General features: G+C 43.5%; 1 protein-coding gene across 10 annotated transcripts in view; it reads right to left on the bottom strand.

Moving 5' to 3' along the window:
- Nucleotides 1-20,334, bottom strand: part of GRIP2 (glutamate receptor interacting protein 2) — a 288,332-nt gene that overhangs the window by 64,836 nt on the left and 203,162 nt on the right. For 2 of the 10 annotated variants that reach the window (XM_014946826.1, XM_014946829.1), the window contains exon 1: nucleotides 19,537-20,310. The exons of 7 other annotated variants lie outside the window; for them this stretch is intronic. In XM_014946826.1, coding sequence (XP_014802312.1) covers nucleotides 19,537-19,576 — 40 coding nt within the window. In that variant the 5' untranslated portion in view covers nucleotides 19,577-20,310. Of the gene's footprint in view, nucleotides 1-19,536; nucleotides 20,312-20,334 lie in introns of those variants that run through there. One more of the 10 variants, XM_014946827.1, reaches the window with a different exon arrangement.

The following is a 20,334-nucleotide window of genomic DNA, read 5'->3' as shown; positions in this document are numbered from 1 at the left end:
CTAGCCGGAGCTCTGCTGCTTGCTTCATAATATGCCACTCAGCACTTCAACTCCAGCGATGGCCACAGGGCCATAAAAATGTCCTGTCACTTGCTCTGCCACCATCTCTCCCTGCTTTTTTCACCACTTCATGTTTTGGGGATTATTTCCTTCTACCCCCTGCTTTAGGGGAGAAGACAAGAAAGGAGAGGAGAGTAACAGTTGTTAATAATTGCAAACCAAACAGGAAGGGAATAAAACCAGTGAACTGGGGTCAATGGGGAGAAGTCAATCTGTGCAATGTCCTCCCTGCCTGCCAAGCCCCATGATCTGCCCTTGTGACAACCACCAACCCAAGCTGTGTCTTTGGGTTGGGTTTTGTTGGTTTTTTTCAGTTTAAGAGCTGGGGCACTGATAGAAAAGACAAGTTGCTCCACAAGCAGCAGAACTCGGTTTCCTGATTTCTCACGGCTGTCTCTGATGTGCATTCTCTTAGGTCTAATAGTAAGGTTGAATTTACCTCCCTGCCTTTGCCTTCTCATTGAGGGCACAAACAGGAGTCTCTCCTCTAACCAAGATGTTTTGTCCATTAATCCTCTAGCAGCCAGCTGGCTGATTTGTAGGGGTCAGCTGCATACACTTAAATCAATCTTAACTCTTAGGAAATCCACAACTTTCCTAAATTAGAGATCCTTGGGCTTCCTGAATGGTTTGACCCCTTTGCTGAACCCTCACCAAGGTTGACTTACTGCCTGAGCCACCCCATCAGCCCTCGGCTTTCATGGAGCCAGTGGGGACGTCCTGAGCCAAATTCTCTCTCTGTAGTAACCAGTAGAAAAACCAGTCTTGTTAACACCACAACTTTTCTTAGTTAAATTCCCAACGTGATGCAAGCATGGGCATCAGGATCTCCAGACATCAGTTAGGTCTCAAGCCAACCTTTGTTAAAATGGGGGAAAAAAAAAAAAAGAGCTTCTTCAGAAAGAGCACTGATTTAGGAGTTCATTATCCCTGCCTGTGGGGGGGAAAAGGAAGGTTTTTTCATTTAGAAGAGTTATTAGTCTATGTTATTAACAGAGATCACCTCTTAATGAAAATCAGCATTGGCTAAATAAGATTCTGTGACAATTAGGCTTGCTGTCTGCAAGTTGTTCAGACTCCTGGATTGCTTTAAGACAGTTCCCGCAGAGAAAGTGCATTAATCTTGTGTGAAGACCAAGAGGTAAAACCTCCCATTTGTTTAATGGAAGGAAGACAGTTGGAGACAGTTATTTTGCCATAGGGTAATTGCACTCCTTGTTTAGAGAAATGAATACTAAAACAGCGTTAAGAACCAAAAGCTGATCACGCTAACGCAAGCCGGTATTTTTTGCTGGAATAAAAGCACAAGGTTGGAAGCAGGAACCCAAATGACTAAAACTAAGTGTGATTTGATCCATTTTGAGAAGAGTTATTTCTGCAAGTCAGGGGAGGCATTTATCTGTAGTAAGGTAAGGAGCAGTTAGGGGTATCTGAGAATGGCTCAGGCAGCTAGTGATGGATGATTCAGACTGGGATTTTAAAGATATCTGAGTGCCTGAAGATGCAGACTTGTACTTCAAAACCGGATTTTAATCATCTATCTGTATCCTTAGGCCCCTAATTACCTTTTAAAAGTTGTCATATTACTAGAAGGAGGGGAGGGGAAAAGAGATATATCCATGCACACCCGTTCTGAACCTCAAATTCATGTTTAGCTCCGAAATTACATAGTCTCCACTACAGCCTGGCCAGGGGCTGTACCATCGTTAGAGGACAGTAACCTAACCCTTCCCACTCCTCCACAGGCTGGCACACCACATGGCTTCACACCCCGTGGCATCTTATGCACCAGTAACGAGTTTGGGTTTGATTGCAAGGCTCTACACAACCGAACCTCCAGCACATCCCCCTAAGGGCAGTCTGGGCTATTTTAGCACCACCACAGCAGGTCAGAGATGGCTGTGTCAGCTCCGCATGAGAGCAGCACAGTGGTGGCCTCCCATCCTCAAAGCACTTAGCCTTTAACACAAGAGACAAGTAGATCTAGAGAGGCCAGGACAGGAAAACAAAAAGCCCATTTTGAATACCATTACAAACAGATTGCATGATTTCCTGAAACTACTTAATTACGGAGTTCATGACAGTCCAAGAGCTTCTCCCATGCCTCCGTCTCAGGCAAGGGTCTCTGTTTCCATGAAGGATCCCACCTTCCTCAAGCCTTCTTCAGCAGGGGGCTTGAATTTTCTTCTGCTCAATTAAATCCAAAGCTCCTTAGGCCCTTGGGAAATCTGTACATGAGTTCATTAAGCCCAATACAGATGTTCAGTTCTTTTCCCATCTCCCATGGAGAAAAGCATTGCTCCAGCTCTGTATCAGAAAAGAAAATAAATAAGTAGAACCCAAACAAACAAATGAAAACATCTCCCAGTAATCTCCAGACTGCTTTTCCTGGAATACTGCAAAACTTGAGCTAGAGTTGATAATCCTCCCCTACATAAAACTGGCCCAAGTATACAGCAATAAACATACTAAATCCTTAGGCAAGACAGCCCATGCTCCTGTGAAATGCTTAAAAACAAGAAGAAAAATGTCACTTTTGCTTTGGAATTCTGCAGCACAATTTCATTGTTATCACACTGGCTGTTTTGCTGCCTGTATCCAAAAAAGCCCCCAACTTTTAAAAACCCCAGTGTTTTCTGGGTTTCCATTCTCCAGTAGGTGGGATGAGGTGTTTGGAAGTATGTGGGTGAAAAATGCAGTGCCCGTCACAGATCTCTACCTCCATCAGCCCAGGGCATCCTGAACACGACCCTCACACGGCAGCCACTCAAGGCAGCCAAGCAGGGCTTTGAAATCCTTCTCCCCTGCTTTGCACCAGGAAGATTTTTTTTTAAAATTCCCCTTAATCAGCGAGCTCAGACTGGAATGGACCAAGTTATTTTGGGAGCAGCGCCTCCCTAATTTCATGAATACACATACCAACAAATTTGTGGTACAAATGGCAGAGGTTGCCTGTTGTGAAGAAGAGCCGTGTATTTTTTCCTCTACTGGCATCAAAACCCCCTCACAGCACATATTCATGAGTTACACAGAAGACAAATGAGGGCTCAGGGAAACGTGTTCTCTTCAACTTCTCTTATCACCAATATTCTGAGAGCACAGCCAGAGAGGACGGCCATGCCATACAATAACCGTGCTTGCTGGAACAAAGTCCTTGCCCCAAAGATGAGGACTGAACTGCACCTCATTTTTCCAGCTACTTCTGTTGGGAAAAAAAAACAACATCCCAAGAGCGTTATCAACCTGCTGTTAGTACTTGTGCCAGCCCCGCTGCAACAAAGCTGCACTCCCTTCCCTGGGCTGGGAACACGTGCCACCAACTGCAGCTTCTTGCACCATCCGAGGGTTTTGTGGCATCTCCTCCACCCATTTGTGCAGTCATTGCTCCTGACATCCAAGCCAGGGAGAACTTGTCCAAATTTCAAGAGGAAGTTATACTTCTTAATTTCCTGTCCCCGATACACACAGCATGAAATTCATCTCTCCACACCCTCCACGTCTCCCCTTCTTTTCTTTTAAAGCCTGTATTCATTTATCTACCAACCCTTCTAAGGCATGTATAATTTCATAACCACCTGCTGCTTTATTCACAGGAAACAGATCTATAAAAGATACAATAGCCTATTGTTCAACAGAAAACTCCGTGCTTTGTTCTTCTATTTTTTTCGTTTTAATAAGAAACCAAAATTACTTTTAAAGGAACAATTTGTTTCAAGCAACCATTTTCAACCAGAAATTATGTACCTAGTTATTTGCATAGCAGTAACCTTTATGAGACCAAGAAATGAGCCAGAAAATGCCTCTTATCAAGCATGTTGGCTTCCGAGGGATACCAGAACATATTTCTTTCCCCCTGCAAGCCCTGAGCATATACATAACACTGAGAGAAGAAGACTCCTGCTTCTCATAGAGAAGAGAGTTTCAGTACTTAGTAAACAGGTGGATAATCTAATTTTTGTACGCATGTGCATAAAGCCCATTTAAGTTGGCTCTGCAGAGAAGCCAGACTTTGGGAAGTTTTAACTCACATCAACTTTCACAGGATATTAAACACCTCCCAAGAACTGATCCAAGTCCCATCTGATAAGAATGAATGCTGGACCCGGCTCTTAATGCCAAAATCTGGTACTCCTCATGTTTTCTTCAAATACAAGACATTCTGTAAAAAAGCTTAAAAGGAAAGAAATGAAAAAGATACGATTTAAGAATCTGCAGTCAATCTGCCATTACAGTCATGCCTTTTATACACCAGAGACGTTGCTACAGTGCATTGTCTGTCACCCGTTATTGCTTTGGAAGCCAGTGCAGAGTAACTTTATTTATCTAATCAGCGCATCTGAGGGAGTGTGCGATAGAGGACCTGGAAGCAGTTCTTAATTTCCACTCATGCTGTACTGAGAGATGGAAGAAAAAATACTTGAAAAAGTGACTAGAATTTTTTATTATACCCAGCTTCATTTTTTTTTGCTTGGTTTTCTGCAAAAATTAACTTCACATGCTGTCTGTGCATGCATCCATCTACTGCCCTTTTGAACCTCTGGAACCCAGTGGCCAATATCTGTCCTAGAGGGGAGAGAGACCAGCCTGAAAGAGGATTATAGTCCTGTAACTTTCATTAAAATTGTGTTTTGAGTAGGAAAGACCCAAATTATTGCTTTCAGCAAAGCAAACAGCTGCTGTGCAAACCAGCTCTAGACCAGCTCCACCACTCATTTTCCTTGGCATGGTAGGGAGGAGAACAAAGGACACTGGATGCAAAACTGTTGACAACAAGTGTTGTTTTGAGGAGCTAATCTTGTTCTGAAGTAACCTGTGGTTTCTTTCCTTTCTTTCTTTAATTTAAAACTATCAGGGACAACTCTTCCCGCATTCTGGTGAGGATATGCTTTTGTGCATTAAGTTAGGCTTGTTAAGAGATTCTTGAAGGATAGCAAAGGCTGGGTCTTCAGCACAAATCACTTTTCCCGAACATTGTTACTTTTATTCACCTCTCCCAAAACACACTCTAAAAACATCCATACCAAAAAGGTCTTTTCACTCAGTGAGCCCTCTCCAGTTCACTTTTCATAAGCACTCCCCAGCAAGATTTGAATGTCTAGTGTCAAAGAATAAAAATAAAGAGAGAAAGGGAGAGAGACTTCCCGTCTCTCAATTCCTCTCACCCTCCCAGGCATTTTCAGACAGTTTATATTATAAACTTCATCAGTTTATATTTATGAATGACCTGGTGGCAGGGGAAACTACACAATCCTTCACCCCCTTGCAGGTCATATTTGCATGCACACACACACACACATTACGTGTGGTAACTTTGTGCATGAGGGACAAGAATAGTGCAGAAACCAACTCAATGAGATTATTATTTCTCAATGGTTCTAGTGCCTGAAATGATGTTATTAAAGTTACATTTTCCAGTCAATCTGGCAATTTCTCTTAATAAGCAGTGTAGACTGTACTGGGAAGAGTCCAACAATAAGCTAGGAAGATGAAATATTGCTGATATACTGATTGTGTTATCTGAAGAAAATACCTTTCAAGAGTAAAAATTAAAGAGGAATAAGATACATTTTCAGACTGATCTTTCATGAAAGTTATCCAAGTGAGCAATTGTAATATGGTGAGAAATGACCGATAAAGTCTAACGCTATTCCCAGGGAAAAATGCCTCTATAAATACAATTGGGTTTACTAAACTATTCAACAGGCAGCATTAAATCCTAGCTGGCAAGGGATTGCAATTCCCCCTATTAACTCCACACAAACTTCCAAACTTTTTTTTTTAATATGGAGATGGATAAGAAACGCAGCCTCCTGAATCCAAACCCTGGGGACTTTCCTTCTTTCAAGCAACAAATGCCACTCTAAGTGACAGTGGAGTGAAATTAAATAAGATTGTGGCTTTTCAATCAAAAGAAATTAAATATTGTCAATTTATTGGCCTTTAGCACTCAAATCACTGGTGCCACCTAAACCTAATGGCCACTATTACCAGCTTGTTTAAAAACCCTGCAGTTAATCAGAAAGCAAAACCAAGCTTTGTTTTAAGGAAAACTGTCATCACTGCTTTCACCACACAGGATTTGGCACTAAGCTGCCTCCCAGGTGGGAAGGTTTGTCAAAAGGTACACCCAAGTAGGCAAAAACTTTTATTTTTGACACATCAATAGCTAAAACAAACAAAAAAAACCAATCAATGTCCAAATTACAAAATATTTTGTGTTACCTTTTTTTTTTTCCTGTTTTACCTAACGCTGCACTTGGACTCACAGAGGTTCAGGGAGGAGATGGGGAGACAGGACTCAGGTGCCATTGGCAGTGCCAAGAACTGAGCACCCTCCTGCACAGCCTGGGTGTGAATATGCAGCACACATCAACAATTTGGGGACGACAGAACAGGTAGAAGTCAGAACTTCCACCTTTTGAAATGGAGATCAATTTGCTGCAGTGACAGTGATAGTATATTCTTTGACCTATTTTGCCTTTTACAAGCTCCTTTTTGGTTCCTATGATCTTTGCTTTAAAAATGGCACCTGTTGTCTTCCATCCTCCAAGATCTTATAACAGAACTGTCAAATCAAGAGGTTGTTAACTTCCCAGGGATGGGGGGAACTTCAGAAGCAAAGGGAGTTCTGTACTGAAGAGAAGGGGAGCAGGCAATCTGATCTGGTGCATAAGCATGGCAGGAGAGCATATAGCTCTTCAACGGGGAGAAAGCTGGGAAGGAAAGCTTTAGAGATTCATACTATATATGGGAACATGTGTGTGTCCTCCCTTTCCACCCCATGAGAAGAATGAACCTCCTGGACATTGTGTTACTGGACATCTTGTCATGATGGGTGGGCCCATTTAGCACCCCTTAGACATCGGATTTGGGGCATAATTCATAGTAATTGACCTGTATTACGCAGGAGGTGAGACTGGATTGTGAGTGGCATATTTGGGCTGAAAACAACCCAGCTTAAAAAAAAATAAAATAAAATAGGTGATCATGGCATTTGGGCAGAAGCTAGCTGAAAAGAAAAATCTCAGTTCAGTAAAAAGTTAATTTTTGTCCATAATGACTCTCTTCTGTGATTCTGGCCAGTTCAAAGTTTGAGATCCCACCCTCACATGACACAGGAGAATACATCAGTATTTCTCCAACAGAACCGAAAACCAATGAGTGCCCAGGTTCTTTGCACTACCTTTTTCTGCTGAAAGATGCTCAATTTCAGACAGATGAAAATTGGAATGACTGCTCCCCAATATATACACAGATGGGAAGTAAAGAGATAGAGCATGAGTTTTGAAATGAAAGTGGGAGTAACAAAAACTACTATCCCTGAGTTGGTAAATTAGTGGGTTGAGACAATAGTTTCTTCTTCTGGGCTTTGCTACAGCCAGATAACTTCTCCCAGTTCAGCAGGGAAATAGCCAAGAGCAAATCTCGTGTAGCTGGCAGTAGATAGGGCAGAGGAAAACCCATTGGATTCAGCAGAGGGGGAGAACAAGAGGGTAACAAGACACTGTGCCAATGTTTAGCTGGTAATCCTTTTTGAAGACAGACTCACTACAGCTGTAATACCTTTTTTCTTGTTTTACTCCCATAGCACTTCCAAGAGAGCCCCTGTTACACAAGTAAATTAAGTGCACAGATAAAATTTTAGCATCTGTGCTAAACTTACAGCATGCCATGTGGAAAGCAACTAGGAGTGGTAAACCAATCTTAAGGAAACCTGCTAAAAAATATAACTCCTTACATTAGGAGTTGGGGCAGACGCTGCTGATCTCCAGGAGCAACATCAGTTTGACACAGACAACCTCTGCACCAGCAAGATTTAACAAAGGGGGAGCAAGGGGAGCCCAGCAGGACTGCTGCAAGGAAGGTCAACCCACCACTTGTCCAGGTTAGCACCCTCTCTCTACCCCCAATTACAAGCCTGATCTTGCTCAGGGAAAAGGCCAAGAAAATTAAATGAGGAATCAAACCTGGAAGATTTGCTGTGCCAGTTCAAGAGATGGCTGAGATTGATTCACACCATGCACGGATCTATATCAACCTCAGTGCCAAAAGCAATAAGAAAACCCATGCAAACCACAAGAAAACAAAATCAACAAAACAAACAAAAAAAAAACCCCGGCAAATCAGGCAATAGCAGAGATGCACTTCAATGCAGTAACATTTAATAAAAGCATGAGCCAGGGATCAAGAGGTGAAGTGAGAAAACAGATTTATATAAAACCTGAAGGATGCCATCAGCACTAGAATAAAAAAGTCAAATAAACTATGAGAAGCAGATATCAAAGTTCTCCATGACCTTGTTTGCTGCTGCACTGATCTTATCTCAACCAGGCTACGGTTTCAAAGGGAGCTACATAAAATAAGAGCAGTCTGGTGAACCAGGAGAACCTTGGCCAACCATAGCCTACAGCAGGGCACACACTCAGCCCCAGCCGTGGTGAGGGCAGGGCTGGCACAAGGCTCAGTGGCTTCACTGACTGCGGGGAGAGAATAAACCAGCCTGACCCAGCAGAGAGCAGGTGTAGCAAGTCCCCAACCTTCTTTTAAGCAGGGGGGCTATATCTTGACCAGCTTTCTCCATCAGTCTATGGGCCCGTGCACCAAGGTCTCTCGCAGCCAGGTTTGCCAGCCCACAAGGTTTGGGAACCCTTTTTCAGAAGGACTACAAAGACAGCCAATACTGCTGGAAGATGGTATCATATGAGAAGACATTCAACGCAATATGTTGCGAATCAGGTGTTTTATCCTGGATTTGCACTGCATTCTGATGCAAAGTGATTAAAAACCAGTGGGAGTCAAGAAATAAGGAAGAAGTTCCAGACAGCATTAACTATTTTAAAAGAAAGATTTCCGGCACCCCATTTACACTTGTTTCCAGCTTATCGACGGTGCACCGCTAAACCTTACTAAGACTTAATTCCCATAAATGTGATTCTCCCTTCAGTGTTTAGCTAAGTAGCAGTGTTTCAAAAAAAGTAAATACCAAATCGTGGGAGTTGGATTATTCATTCATGTGGTAAAAGCCATTATATATGAATATATACAGATGTTCCCACTTCATGACTGATCTAAACATATGTAGATTTTAGACTCTGACACACAAACCATCCATTATGCAATGGCCCGTGTATGCGGCTGGGCTGCTTTTATCCTTGACTGTGTCAGGAGGATTCACAGGAGCTATGTGAGAGATGGAATAAGCTTATAGTTAAAAGACTAAAGAAAGTTTAAGCTCAAGCCTTGCTTAAAATGAAAGGAGGGAGGGAGAGGGAGAGAAATCAAAGAGACAGGGAATGTCAGATTTAGCAGGACAAGAAGATGAAATAAGAAAGTTTCAAAGCTCAAAGTTATTTGATGTTGGAACTGGTGCGGTCTGACCCCATCGAACCAGCTGTTAAAAATTTGCCTGAATTGTCCATTAAATCTTGCTTCCAACAAGCTCTGCTCCTGTTTTTGCCCCACTTCTTGCTTCCCACCAAGAATTGCTGTGGCTGCAGGCTCTGCTGACATCCCATCCTCCAAACAGGCTGGTGTCCAAAGATCAGCACAGCACCACCGTGATGAAAGCAAACATCTGTTTGGTATGAAAGATGGATAAGATCCTGCTCCAGCAAAATTATTAATGCGCTCCAGCTGTTTTTTGTAGCTGCCTTCATGCAAATGGTTGTGCTGGTTTCCAGTTGCTTCGCATTGCACGGGTGATGCAAAGCAGGTGGAGAATCCAATCTCAACTACAGCCAGCACAAGAATTCCCAGAGGACATGGATACTTCTGGTGAAAATCAGAACAAATTGCTGCAAGCTGGGCTCTGCAACTGTCTGAAAGGCTCACAAGAGGTGTTCACTCTTGTGAGCACCTCTGAGCAAACAGGGACAGCCTTGGGATTTTCGCATAGAAATCCTGCTCTGTGCAGAATTCGAGTCTCACAGTTCTGTAGCTTAATTTTCCTTTGGGGTTTTTTCACATGTTTAAAATCTAAAATCATCCCAGCCAAAGAAGCAGGGTGCCAGCTGCAGGAGAAGAGGCTGAGGAACAGAGACAGTGGTTAAAACTGCACTCACAATTCAGTGAGAGCCCAAGCTCTCCTGAGCATCACAAACAGCCAGAGTGACTGGTTTGTGTCAGACTACCCGGGACTGGGCAAAAGTAATTTTTGCATTGCCCTAGGCAGATACTCACTCCCCCTTTGAACAAGGGAGAGGCTGAAGTTGAACCCGGTTGAGCCAGGGCAGAGGCACAGGAACCCTCGTGGGGCTGGGTTGGGCAGCCCCCAGCAGCACAGCTCCACCCGCACCCCACAGACCTGCCTTCCCCCCCAGTACCCCAATCAGAGGCCCAACGTGTCTATATCTGAATAAGGGCATATATCTGCAAAGATGCAACACACACCTGAAAAGATCCATCTGTGAGTTTTACAGCTTACAGAGGATGGGAAGTAGCAATGAACCAGGGGAAAATTCAGGTGTAACTAAAGACCGCAGAGTCTCGGGAAGAGAGGAGACTCATGTGATAGCCCTTCTCCACTCAGGAACACAGACCATTAAGTGTAATGCTTCACATTATGCTTCCCAAATACACACTTAATTTCGATTCAACAAGGCACTTGTGCTAATAAAAATTAAAAGCAGCAGGTTCTGTCAAGTGTGTAATAGATGTGTGGAAGAGCAGCGTGTGCAGGTATTTCTAAAATTAACTACGAATACTAAAACTGACTACTTTCCAAACCTCAAGAAGTCTGGGGAATGCTGCAATCACGGGATGCGTGCACTTGGCAGGACGCTCTGCAGGTGCCTGCCCAGCCCCTCACCACACTGAGGGTCCGCAGGGTCAGGAGGGGAGAACACCCCCCCACCAGGCATCTCCTATTCCCACCAGGCTAACCTCTACTCTAGATGGAGTCTGGATGTCTCAGAGAGCAGATATTGCCAAGTACTTGCCTCTTGCCCCTGCCTGCCAGAAACAAAGGCAGCTGCCAAGTAATACATTTCCACCAGTTTTTCTCAAGTACGAATGTCTATGGGTCTAAACTGGTGCAAGAAAACTGAGTGTGTGCACAGGGAGACGAGAGAGATCGGCCCCGTGAACGTTAGATACAGCAGATCCGCTTAATGATTAAACACACACGATTGTTTGCTTATAAAACGCAGTGTCACATAAATCTGCTAGGAGCTAATTGCCTATTATAGCTCATGGTACTGCTTGAGTTGGCTGCTGAATGATAAAGGGATTTTTAGAAAGGAGAGACAGCCAGCGGAGCCCTGCTCGCTCGCCTCCATCACATCTCCACAACGTTTTGCTGTCCAGTTCCTGCAAGGTGAACACTTATCACCCCCTCTCAAACTCTGCCGAGCTCGCTTGAATGGGAAGGCAGGGGGTAAACTGAAACACAAGGGGAAAGGGGAGTTGCTTTGATTCTTTTCTTAAGTTATTATTATTAACAAACTTCTCTCTTGTCTTGTGCCTCTTGCCCAGCCTTAAAAATCACAGCAGCTCTCTGGACTGTGTCTGGAGCCAACCTGGAGCTGGGTGAGAGTTGCCACCACCCTGATGGCAGTGGTCACAAGATCCATGTGCTGCACAGCAAGGGAGCAGTGGACCACAGGGTGAAACCTGGTTTTGGAGCAAAATAGGAAGCAATGACTGATGTGCCCTCTGTCTCAGAGGTCTTCTAACTTCACCCTGTTTTTAACTCCACAGGTGCAAGGTTTACAAGCCACTTGGGCTGTTTGATTCCATATGTACCTGAGTATCTTCCCCCTGATTTCCCTGCATTTCAGGCATATCTCTGTGGCTTATCCCAGGACCCCGTCTAGTCCACCCCTACCTCACACACAAATTCTTGACCCCCATGCATGCATGCATGCCACAGAGCAATCAGCTAAGGATGAACCTGCAGAAGAACTGCAGGGGGGCTTCTGGGCTGCAGGTTTGAAGCACTCGTGCAGCATGGGCAACAGCGTGCAGCAGTTCATGGCAGGAAGGAACACGATCTGTTTACATAGTAGGTTATATGGGAAATCCATTACACTATTGAAAAAAAAAAAAAACCCTTTAGCAAAACACATACATTCATCTTATGCCAAGAGTTCAATCCTACCCAAACGGCACTGCATTCCACAAAGAAATTATCCTCTATAAATCACCAGGGCAGGAGCAGGCCACATCCTTCATATTTCAGGCTGAACCATCCATTGTTGTAACAACCCTGTACGGATCACTCATCGTGCCGACAGTGGGAAAGGAGGAGATCTCCACTGAGATCTCATGGAGAAGCAGATTTACTGCTGGCACAACTCCACCATGGCTGGTGGTGCAACAGTGGGGACCTGTTAGAGGTTTGACTCAGACCTTTATCATTTGTACGGTTGTGCGCATGGTTGCTCAAAGATAGAGGAGCAGATCCATGACCTACCTTGGCTATTTGGCTGGGAAAAGAAGCTGACTGGAGCTGTGCCATCCCACCCTTGCTCTGGTGAGAGCTCCTGCAGGGCAGAGGATGGGAGTAGAGGACCTGCCAGCACCAAGAGGGCTCAGAGGAGGGAGCAGAAAACAGGAGTGAAGAGTTATTTGGGATATCAAGCAAGTCAGTTTCCTCAGTTGCTGCAAAAAACTTGGCATACAATGTCCAAAACAGCAGCAGACACCAGATCAGAGACCTACCTCCCGCCTTTGGGAAAGAGGAGGATGCAACCAATCCTATTTTCATCCATACGCCAGGGCTGCAAGGAGCCAGATCTTACTCTTGCCAGCAAAGTTCCTGTGTCCCAGGACAAATGCATATCTATTCTTTTTGTAACTGCCCCACAGCCTTTCTCGTCTCAATGCCAATGCTAAAAGCACTTCTGGGAAGAAAACCACAACTCCTTCCACCTTTCTAACAAGATTTCATGAACTGGCACAATAAGAAATGGATTGGTTGTGAGGCACAATTAAGTGGGATCATCTCTTCATCTCTCAGCTATACTAAATAATTTACAAGGCCATTTTGGGACTGACATGCAAAGCAGTTTAACAGTGATTTAACAAAAAAGTATGATATTTCATCCTTTCATGGTTTCCAGGTGTTGGGACCAATTTACTTCAGAGCAATTTTCATTTCTGGGCCTTTTTTTCCCTCCTCCCCACAAAAACCTGCAGCTGCCAACTATGCTGGCATCTACAGCAGCTAGGAAACGAATTTCCCTGTGAAGCAAATTCTTCCAGGATGAATTGAATGAAGGCAGAGCTCATAATTGCACATTACTGAAAACATTTCTGATAAAAAAAATGGGGAGATATTTTTATCCAGATCTCCAGTTGAAAATTGCTGGGAAAGATGCTTTTGAAAAGCCATCATCTCCAAGCATGTAATTATCAGATCCTTGAACAAAAACACACGGTCAAAGGAAAAAAAACTTTCATTGAAATAAAAAAATCAGGGATAACAAATGTTGGGAATGGAAGGAGAGAAATTCTTCATCCTGTGTGATTTTACACGTCTCTTAAGTTACCAGACTGATTTGTAAAGCCACAGATTAATAAATTTGGCAGCTGAGAACATCAAGCTTAGTAATTTTTTTTTTGTTATGAATGGAATAATAATAATATTAAAAAAAAAACCTCAGAAGCAGACTGGCAGTCAGACTGTCACAGAACGAGAATTGCCTAACTCCCACGTAAGCACGCTTGTCTTGAAACAGTATTCTGCCACCGTGAATAGACAGCCGTACAATGACCTGGGGGTCCTATCCTATCAAGGCTTAAGACCATGCCTACCCTGATGGGATTACTCACACGCTAAAAAATTATGCAGTAGCTAAACTGACAGCTGAAAAGAGCCTTAAATGTTCTTATGCCTGGCAGCATTCAATTGTCAATTGATGAACGTTGCTAAATATTTATTTTTGCTCTACTTTCTCTCCTCCACTTCTGTGCCAACACTGCTTTCTGATTATTATTACTTGTTAGCTTTAAATATTTCTTTTGTTTGCAACACCTACATTTGCCTAAACACAAAAGCATAGACTCCCTTCCGTCCAAGTTGCCCAACACCTTTTTCTGACCCTGCATAAAATTGCTTATGATTTCAGTACTTAAGTAGATAATAACACAAGCAATAAACATTGGCATCCACATACAAGTATCAATTTTAACAGCCCATTTTCGAAATAAATCAAATCCTACATGCCCTAACATACACAAAGACTTGGGCAGTTTGGTTATCCTTGGCTTATATGGATTAACAAAACAGAACAAATATTATAAATAATGAACCAGGACATAAAGTCAAAAGCAAGACTTAACACACCACATGAAATTCAGTCCCCTGCTATGTATGGGTCACTCAAAGCCTGAGTGCACCTCTTCCAGCAGTAATGAGATGTTCTTAAGCGGGGAGGTAGATGCCTGGGCTGGAAACTGGACTCCAACAGTTAGTTCTGGAGGGAAAACCTCAACAGCAGTTGTTCAACTGACACTATAGACTGACATATTTGTTAAATCTGCCTGGCTTTTGCATTGAAAAACATCCTTCTACTAACAAATGTGTACTAATGAGATGTGCATGAGCACAACCTTGTAAGAGGAAAACCTCTTTAACCTCCATACAGGAGGGAAAAACTGAATAAAAAATTCAGTTCTATAGGCCATGAAAAATTGTAGGAGATTACTTTAGTCTTTCTTCTCCAATACAAAGCAATTTTGGTGGAATGGGTTATCTCTAGAAATGAGCAAGAATTCATTTCCACTGTGTAGATCAGCTCATTTATACTTAACATAGTCAACAAAACTTTAAAGACCTGGTCACCAAAGTCCTAAGCCATCAGCAGGTACTCTTAAGACTTTGCAGAGGTTGGGTAAGACATCACAAGACTGCAGAAAAGCAAAATTCAATGTTCAACACGAAAAAAAAACAAAAAAAAACCCCAAATAGAAGCGATATCAGAGTGGGGTCGAGACAAATCCATCACCTTCTCTTTCAGTTCCTGGAACTGACCATCTCTGTGTGAGCTGCTGAAAGAAAACAAGGAATACTATCCACAAAACTCAGTCTACCACAAATAAGTCATTTCTGCTCAATTTCTTTCTACGACAGAGCAACATTTCTGGGTAGAAGGAAAATGCAAGTTGTTAATATCTCAATTTTAGAAATGCTTCTGATACTGTTACACATGCTATTTTTATAAGTATGTTTGGGAAGCAGGATACAGATGATTATGAAGTGTATGCAAAACTGATTGGAAAACCACACACTGAGAAAATTCAGCAGTTGTTCACAATCAGAAGGGACGGATGTATTAAATGAAGTTCTGTAGGGGCGCATCCCCAGTCTGGTAAGACTCCAGGTTTTCATTAAATGACCTGGATGATTGCATAGAGATTGCTCTTATTAAGTTTACTGACAGCTACCAGCTATGAGGGACTGGAATTAGGCTGGAAAGTAAATTTTGGATCCAGAATGATTCATACATGTTTGAAAAAACAAATATACATTCAGTAGAGGTGCATGCAAGCTACCAGACCTGGGCAGAAATAACCAAATGAATAAAGGATGGAGAAAAACCACCTAAGTGACAGTTGTGGAAGGACTCTTCAGATACTGTGGGTTGCAAACTAAATGTAATTCCGCAGTGGCATTTCATATGTAAGAAAAGCTAACACCCTGATACATGTAAAGGTGGGTATAATCTGCAAGATCTATGAAATCATCCTTTCATTTTACTCAGCACTGATAAAAGCCTCAGCTCAAAGGCAGTGCTCAGGTTTGGGTACCACAGTTCAAGAAAGATGTGGTCCAGCTGGAGTTCATCCAGATTGAATCAGTGCAGTGTGGTCAGACATCTAGAAGACCACAACCTCTGAGACTGGGGGGAGAAATGAGTTATCTATGCTAAAAAGAAGAGAGGAAGGAGAGAGAAAGGGTTATTGCTGTGTTCAGACATCCGGAATAGTAATGCACAGAGGCAAGGAGTAATCTGTCATCTGTGTTAGAACAGGAAGCAATGGCAACAAATTGCAGATGCAGAAAGTTTTTTCCTTAATGTTTAAGTCTAGTGAATGAATTTGACCTGATGTGGAGTTTCCAGCGTGGATGTATTTAAACATGAGGTGGTTAAATGAAACCATAGGTATGACCGACACTAGCTTAGGGCAGAGGAAGAGCCCAGACAAACTTTCTCTGCCCAGTTTTTGCTCAAGGAAATTAAGATTGCTGTGCTTCAGCTCCAGACCCAGAGATGTGCGTCTTGGCATGCACAACCCAGTTACTTTTTCTCTTAATCTTTCATTTTGCTGCCACTGAGGCAAAGCTGACAAGTGACGTAAGCAGCTTGATGAGCAGGATTTATATTAAATAGCACTATTGTGATAAATTCCTCAATAAGAAAGATAAAATCTTTCTTCCTAGGAGACTTATCTCTGAAGATTTCCTCCTGTCTTATTCTAGCTCCTCACATTAGTTTTCTATCCCTTTCAGACATTTTTTTCTCTATTTCTCCCCCTGCCTATTTGGCAAGTTAAGAAGTTCTGGGGCTATTGCAGAGACAACACAGCACAGAACAGGGGAGCTGATCTTATGAAAACCAACAAGTAGGAAAGGGCAGAGATCTCTTAACAAGTCTCTTTTCCTGGCCATTCCCACCCTGCAAATAAAGGGTGCAGCTTGAAGAATGCGTAAGAAATTTGCACTGCTCTCCGTGGTCTGCAGAGTGTCCATCTCACACTAAAAGCGTGGCTTCTAATGGCAACAAAACACCAACCCTAAAACCAAACAACAAACCCAAGCAGAAAAGCACTGAACATCTTCATCTAGTATCTTTATTTTTCCTTTGCCTCCTATACAAATCATATTAAAAAAAAAAAATTAAAAAATAATGAAGTCACCCAAATGCATACATCTGAAATACAAAGAGTTTTCTAAAGTTGCCTGAGCTGCAGTCAATTAACCATTTAACTTGTGCTGGGTTGCTATGGGATTCTCAGCTGGTCACTTGGAGCAGCACGAAGGAGGTTCACTGAGCTCTGTCATTCTGCCCACTCCTGCAGTGATCCTGCAGTAAGGACTAACTGAACATAAAGTTTGCTAGAGTAAAACATATAGGGTCTTCCTGGACTTCAGAAAGGCCAGAAAGCATTTCAGGGAAGTCCTCCCAGTTGCAAGATCGCAAGATCTTTTGTGGAAACACTATCACACTGGTATCATCAGAGCCACACACAAGCCTACTCTAACCAGAAGATAAATGCTTCCCCCACCTTGCACGAAACATCACTGCTAGTTTGCATTTTCTGACCTTTTCATTCTGAAGGACAGCCAAAAGTTCTGTATTACTAAAACATCCCATCAGAAAACTTTTGAGAGTGGCTAGTGGAGAGGAAAGAAACCAAATGGTGGTGGGACAAGCAATTCTGAAATATCTGGATGCCTCCTCAAAACAATCCATCTGGTTTCCATTTTTGCCCATCATACTTAAAACACTAAAATGAGTGATATGATAGCAATTCACTTTATTGCTTCCATCGCAGATGATTTCCAGATGAGGAGACAAGTCTCATGAAAAAGCCAGGTTATCAGGAGAAAAAAACCCAACATGTTAAGAACCCAACTGAGTGACCAAAAGAGCTTCATTAACCTTTAGCAAAAGGAAACCCAATGTACTGTAATCAGTCCCCCTCAAAAGCTTTTCTCATTGCACTAAAATAACTAAGAAGACAAGGGATGGCAGACATTAAATGAGATGGTTTCCCACCCCTCTCTCTGTCTTTGCTCTGCAGCTGGTGCAAAGCACCATCTGTGGGATGCTGAGGAAACCAGTACCTGGTACTCGGGCCTCAGGAGCACCACCAGCACAAGCTGTAAGGAGTTCATACCAGGGTGAAGAAGGCTTCCAGGCTTCCTTACCAGCTCAGTGACTACACCATTCCCTTGTACATGACAGAGCTACACACCATACTGACTCAAGGCTCTCGAAGAAAGGTTTGGGTCTGAGATCAGGAATATTTCTCATTTGGTCACCCAACACCTGGACAACATCAGCATGCACAGCAACGCAGTGATCATCAGGGCTTGCATGAATGAATCACCAGATGCCTCTGGTGACATGTTTGATGAACCAGACGAAGTATCCCTTCTAGCTGGTGGCATCCAGGAAACTCCTCCAGCACAGTTGGTATCAGCCACCTCTGAGCTAGGGGCCCAGCTTATGGCTCAGCCCCAAGAGTGATGGGAGCTCCTGCCAAGTTGCCTTTGATCTTTTCATGGAACGGCTGCATTCCTGCCCTGTTAAATCACGCGCCCAGACTCCCTCTGCCTACTAGGACTCATCACCACGTCTCAGGCAGCTTCAAAATAAGCCCCAGCACCAAACCACTCCTTAGTGTGCTGCTACAGTAAGTGGACATTGCGTCTAGTCACCATCCATGGGATTAGGCAACACAGCCAGGCTAAGCTGCTCTACACCTGGTTTAGTTTACCCTCAGATTTAGGGAGGGAAAACAATTTTCTGAAGTTAGGTTCATGCTTTAGGGCATCTTAAGGCCAAGGAGAGGACAAAGTCAGTCCCACTATATCACTTCAGGCAATGTAAAATGATTCAGAAACCATAAACTACCTCTGTACTTCCAATGCCTTTGCTTTCAGAAGGGAAATGCTTGCATCAGAGCAGAACAGCAAGCTCCATGCAGCATATTTAGCTGCAACAAGCAGAGCTATAGCATGCAACAAAGTACCTGCATATTGCACACAGTTAGAAATATCAGAGCCTGTCCATCCTGGAAAGACTGGGGTCAGGATTTGGTGACTGTGCCCTTCATAAAGGTGCCCTTCTACACTCACCTACCTACTCTTTTGCAGAGATTAAATAGATTTTTTATACTCCACAGTAATAGTGAATTGCTCACCCCAGGTTTCTAAAACAGGGGTTAGCATCTCATTGAAATGGCAGATTTCTAGCAGGACCTGAAATATTTATTAGACAAGGTAGCAGTAGATTACACTGGAGGTGGGAGAGATGGCAGTGATCCCACCATGTTCAGCCGAGTCCCTTACCCCCGTTTCCCCACCCCTAGCCCTCTATTCACCGTTGCTGGATGCCCAGCCCATTCACACACTGATCTGAAAAAATAAATGAGTAACATTTAGATTTTGTTTTTTCAAAAAAAGCAAACCAGCTTTTTTTGAAAGGCTCTGCAATATCTGGGGTGCCTTAAGAGCAACCCCTGTGTCTGCCAGTCTTTCAGCTGGAGATGGAGAAGGAGGAAGGCAGCCTGAAGGGTACTCTCCAGTGGTCACCCGGAGAAATTCTTTCCGGGGAAGCAGAGACACATTTTACAAATCAAAGCAATTAAGTCACAGTTTGTATGCAAAGGTCCAGATTTGTAGAATTCCCTTCAAAGTAGCACATAAAATTGTTAATGATATTTAAGGTGGTTAAAGGAAATCAGAGTAAACAAAAGTAAACTACTGGAGGAGGGGGGTAAAAAAATACAGACAGGCTCACTCACCAAAGTCTGACTGCAAATCCTTTTTCAGTCCACAAAGCATGTCTGCTGTTATCTATCAAATCATTCAACTAATTGCAACAGCCGCTCCTTTCTCTCTCCCTGCCTGCACTGGAATCACTTTCCAGCCAAGCTCGGGCTCACTTTCAGGCTGCCTCCCCCAGCCGAGCGGGGCTGCAACGCACACGCTGCTCCTCACTTCACGGCAGGAGAATAACAAAGAAATTGTCCTGGACACTCCAGTTTGCGAGGACTCAAAAATGTGGCAATCCTTTAGAATGAAATGTCTTTACATGGCTGTTTAAAGTGTGACTCGCCAGTCCCGTGTAGAAATAGGAAAATGAAGGGTATAGGTTTTTTTTTTTTAGCTGGTCCTAAAAATCCTGTGCTAGTTCTCTCGGCTCGCCTGGCCATGAGGCATGGCAAAGCAAAAGTTGGAAACGCAGTGATTAAAGGGAACAGCTGGTGGAAGGGGAGGCAGCCGCTGAAGCCTGACTCTCCGGCAGATGCAGCAAATGTCGAGCGTGCACTTCATTCCCAGCGGTATTCCAGCTCCTCGCGCCCCGCCGGCCGGCAGCGGGCATCATCCCATGGAGATGTGCTGGCCCTTCCCTGCCTGAGCCCTCCTGGGGCTTTCACAGGGATTTCAGGCAGGGAGAAAAATTAAAAAAAAAAAAAAAAAAATAGGGACTAAATAAAAGGAAACAGGGGCTGTTCCGGAGGTGCCGCTGCCCTCCACGCCGTGCTCAGAGCCAGCTGCAGAAGTTGGCCGGCAGCGGAGCCTCGCACAAGCCTCCAAGT

The sequence above is a fragment of the Calidris pugnax genome, unplaced genomic scaffold, assembly GCF_001431845.1.
Source record: "Calidris pugnax isolate Ruff unplaced genomic scaffold, ASM143184v1 scaffold81, whole genome shotgun sequence".
Lineage (NCBI taxonomy): Eukaryota > Metazoa > Chordata > Aves > Charadriiformes > Scolopacidae > Calidris > Calidris pugnax.
The sequence above is the reverse complement of the archived record's forward strand: the minus strand, read 5'-3'. Positions and strand labels throughout refer to the sequence as shown.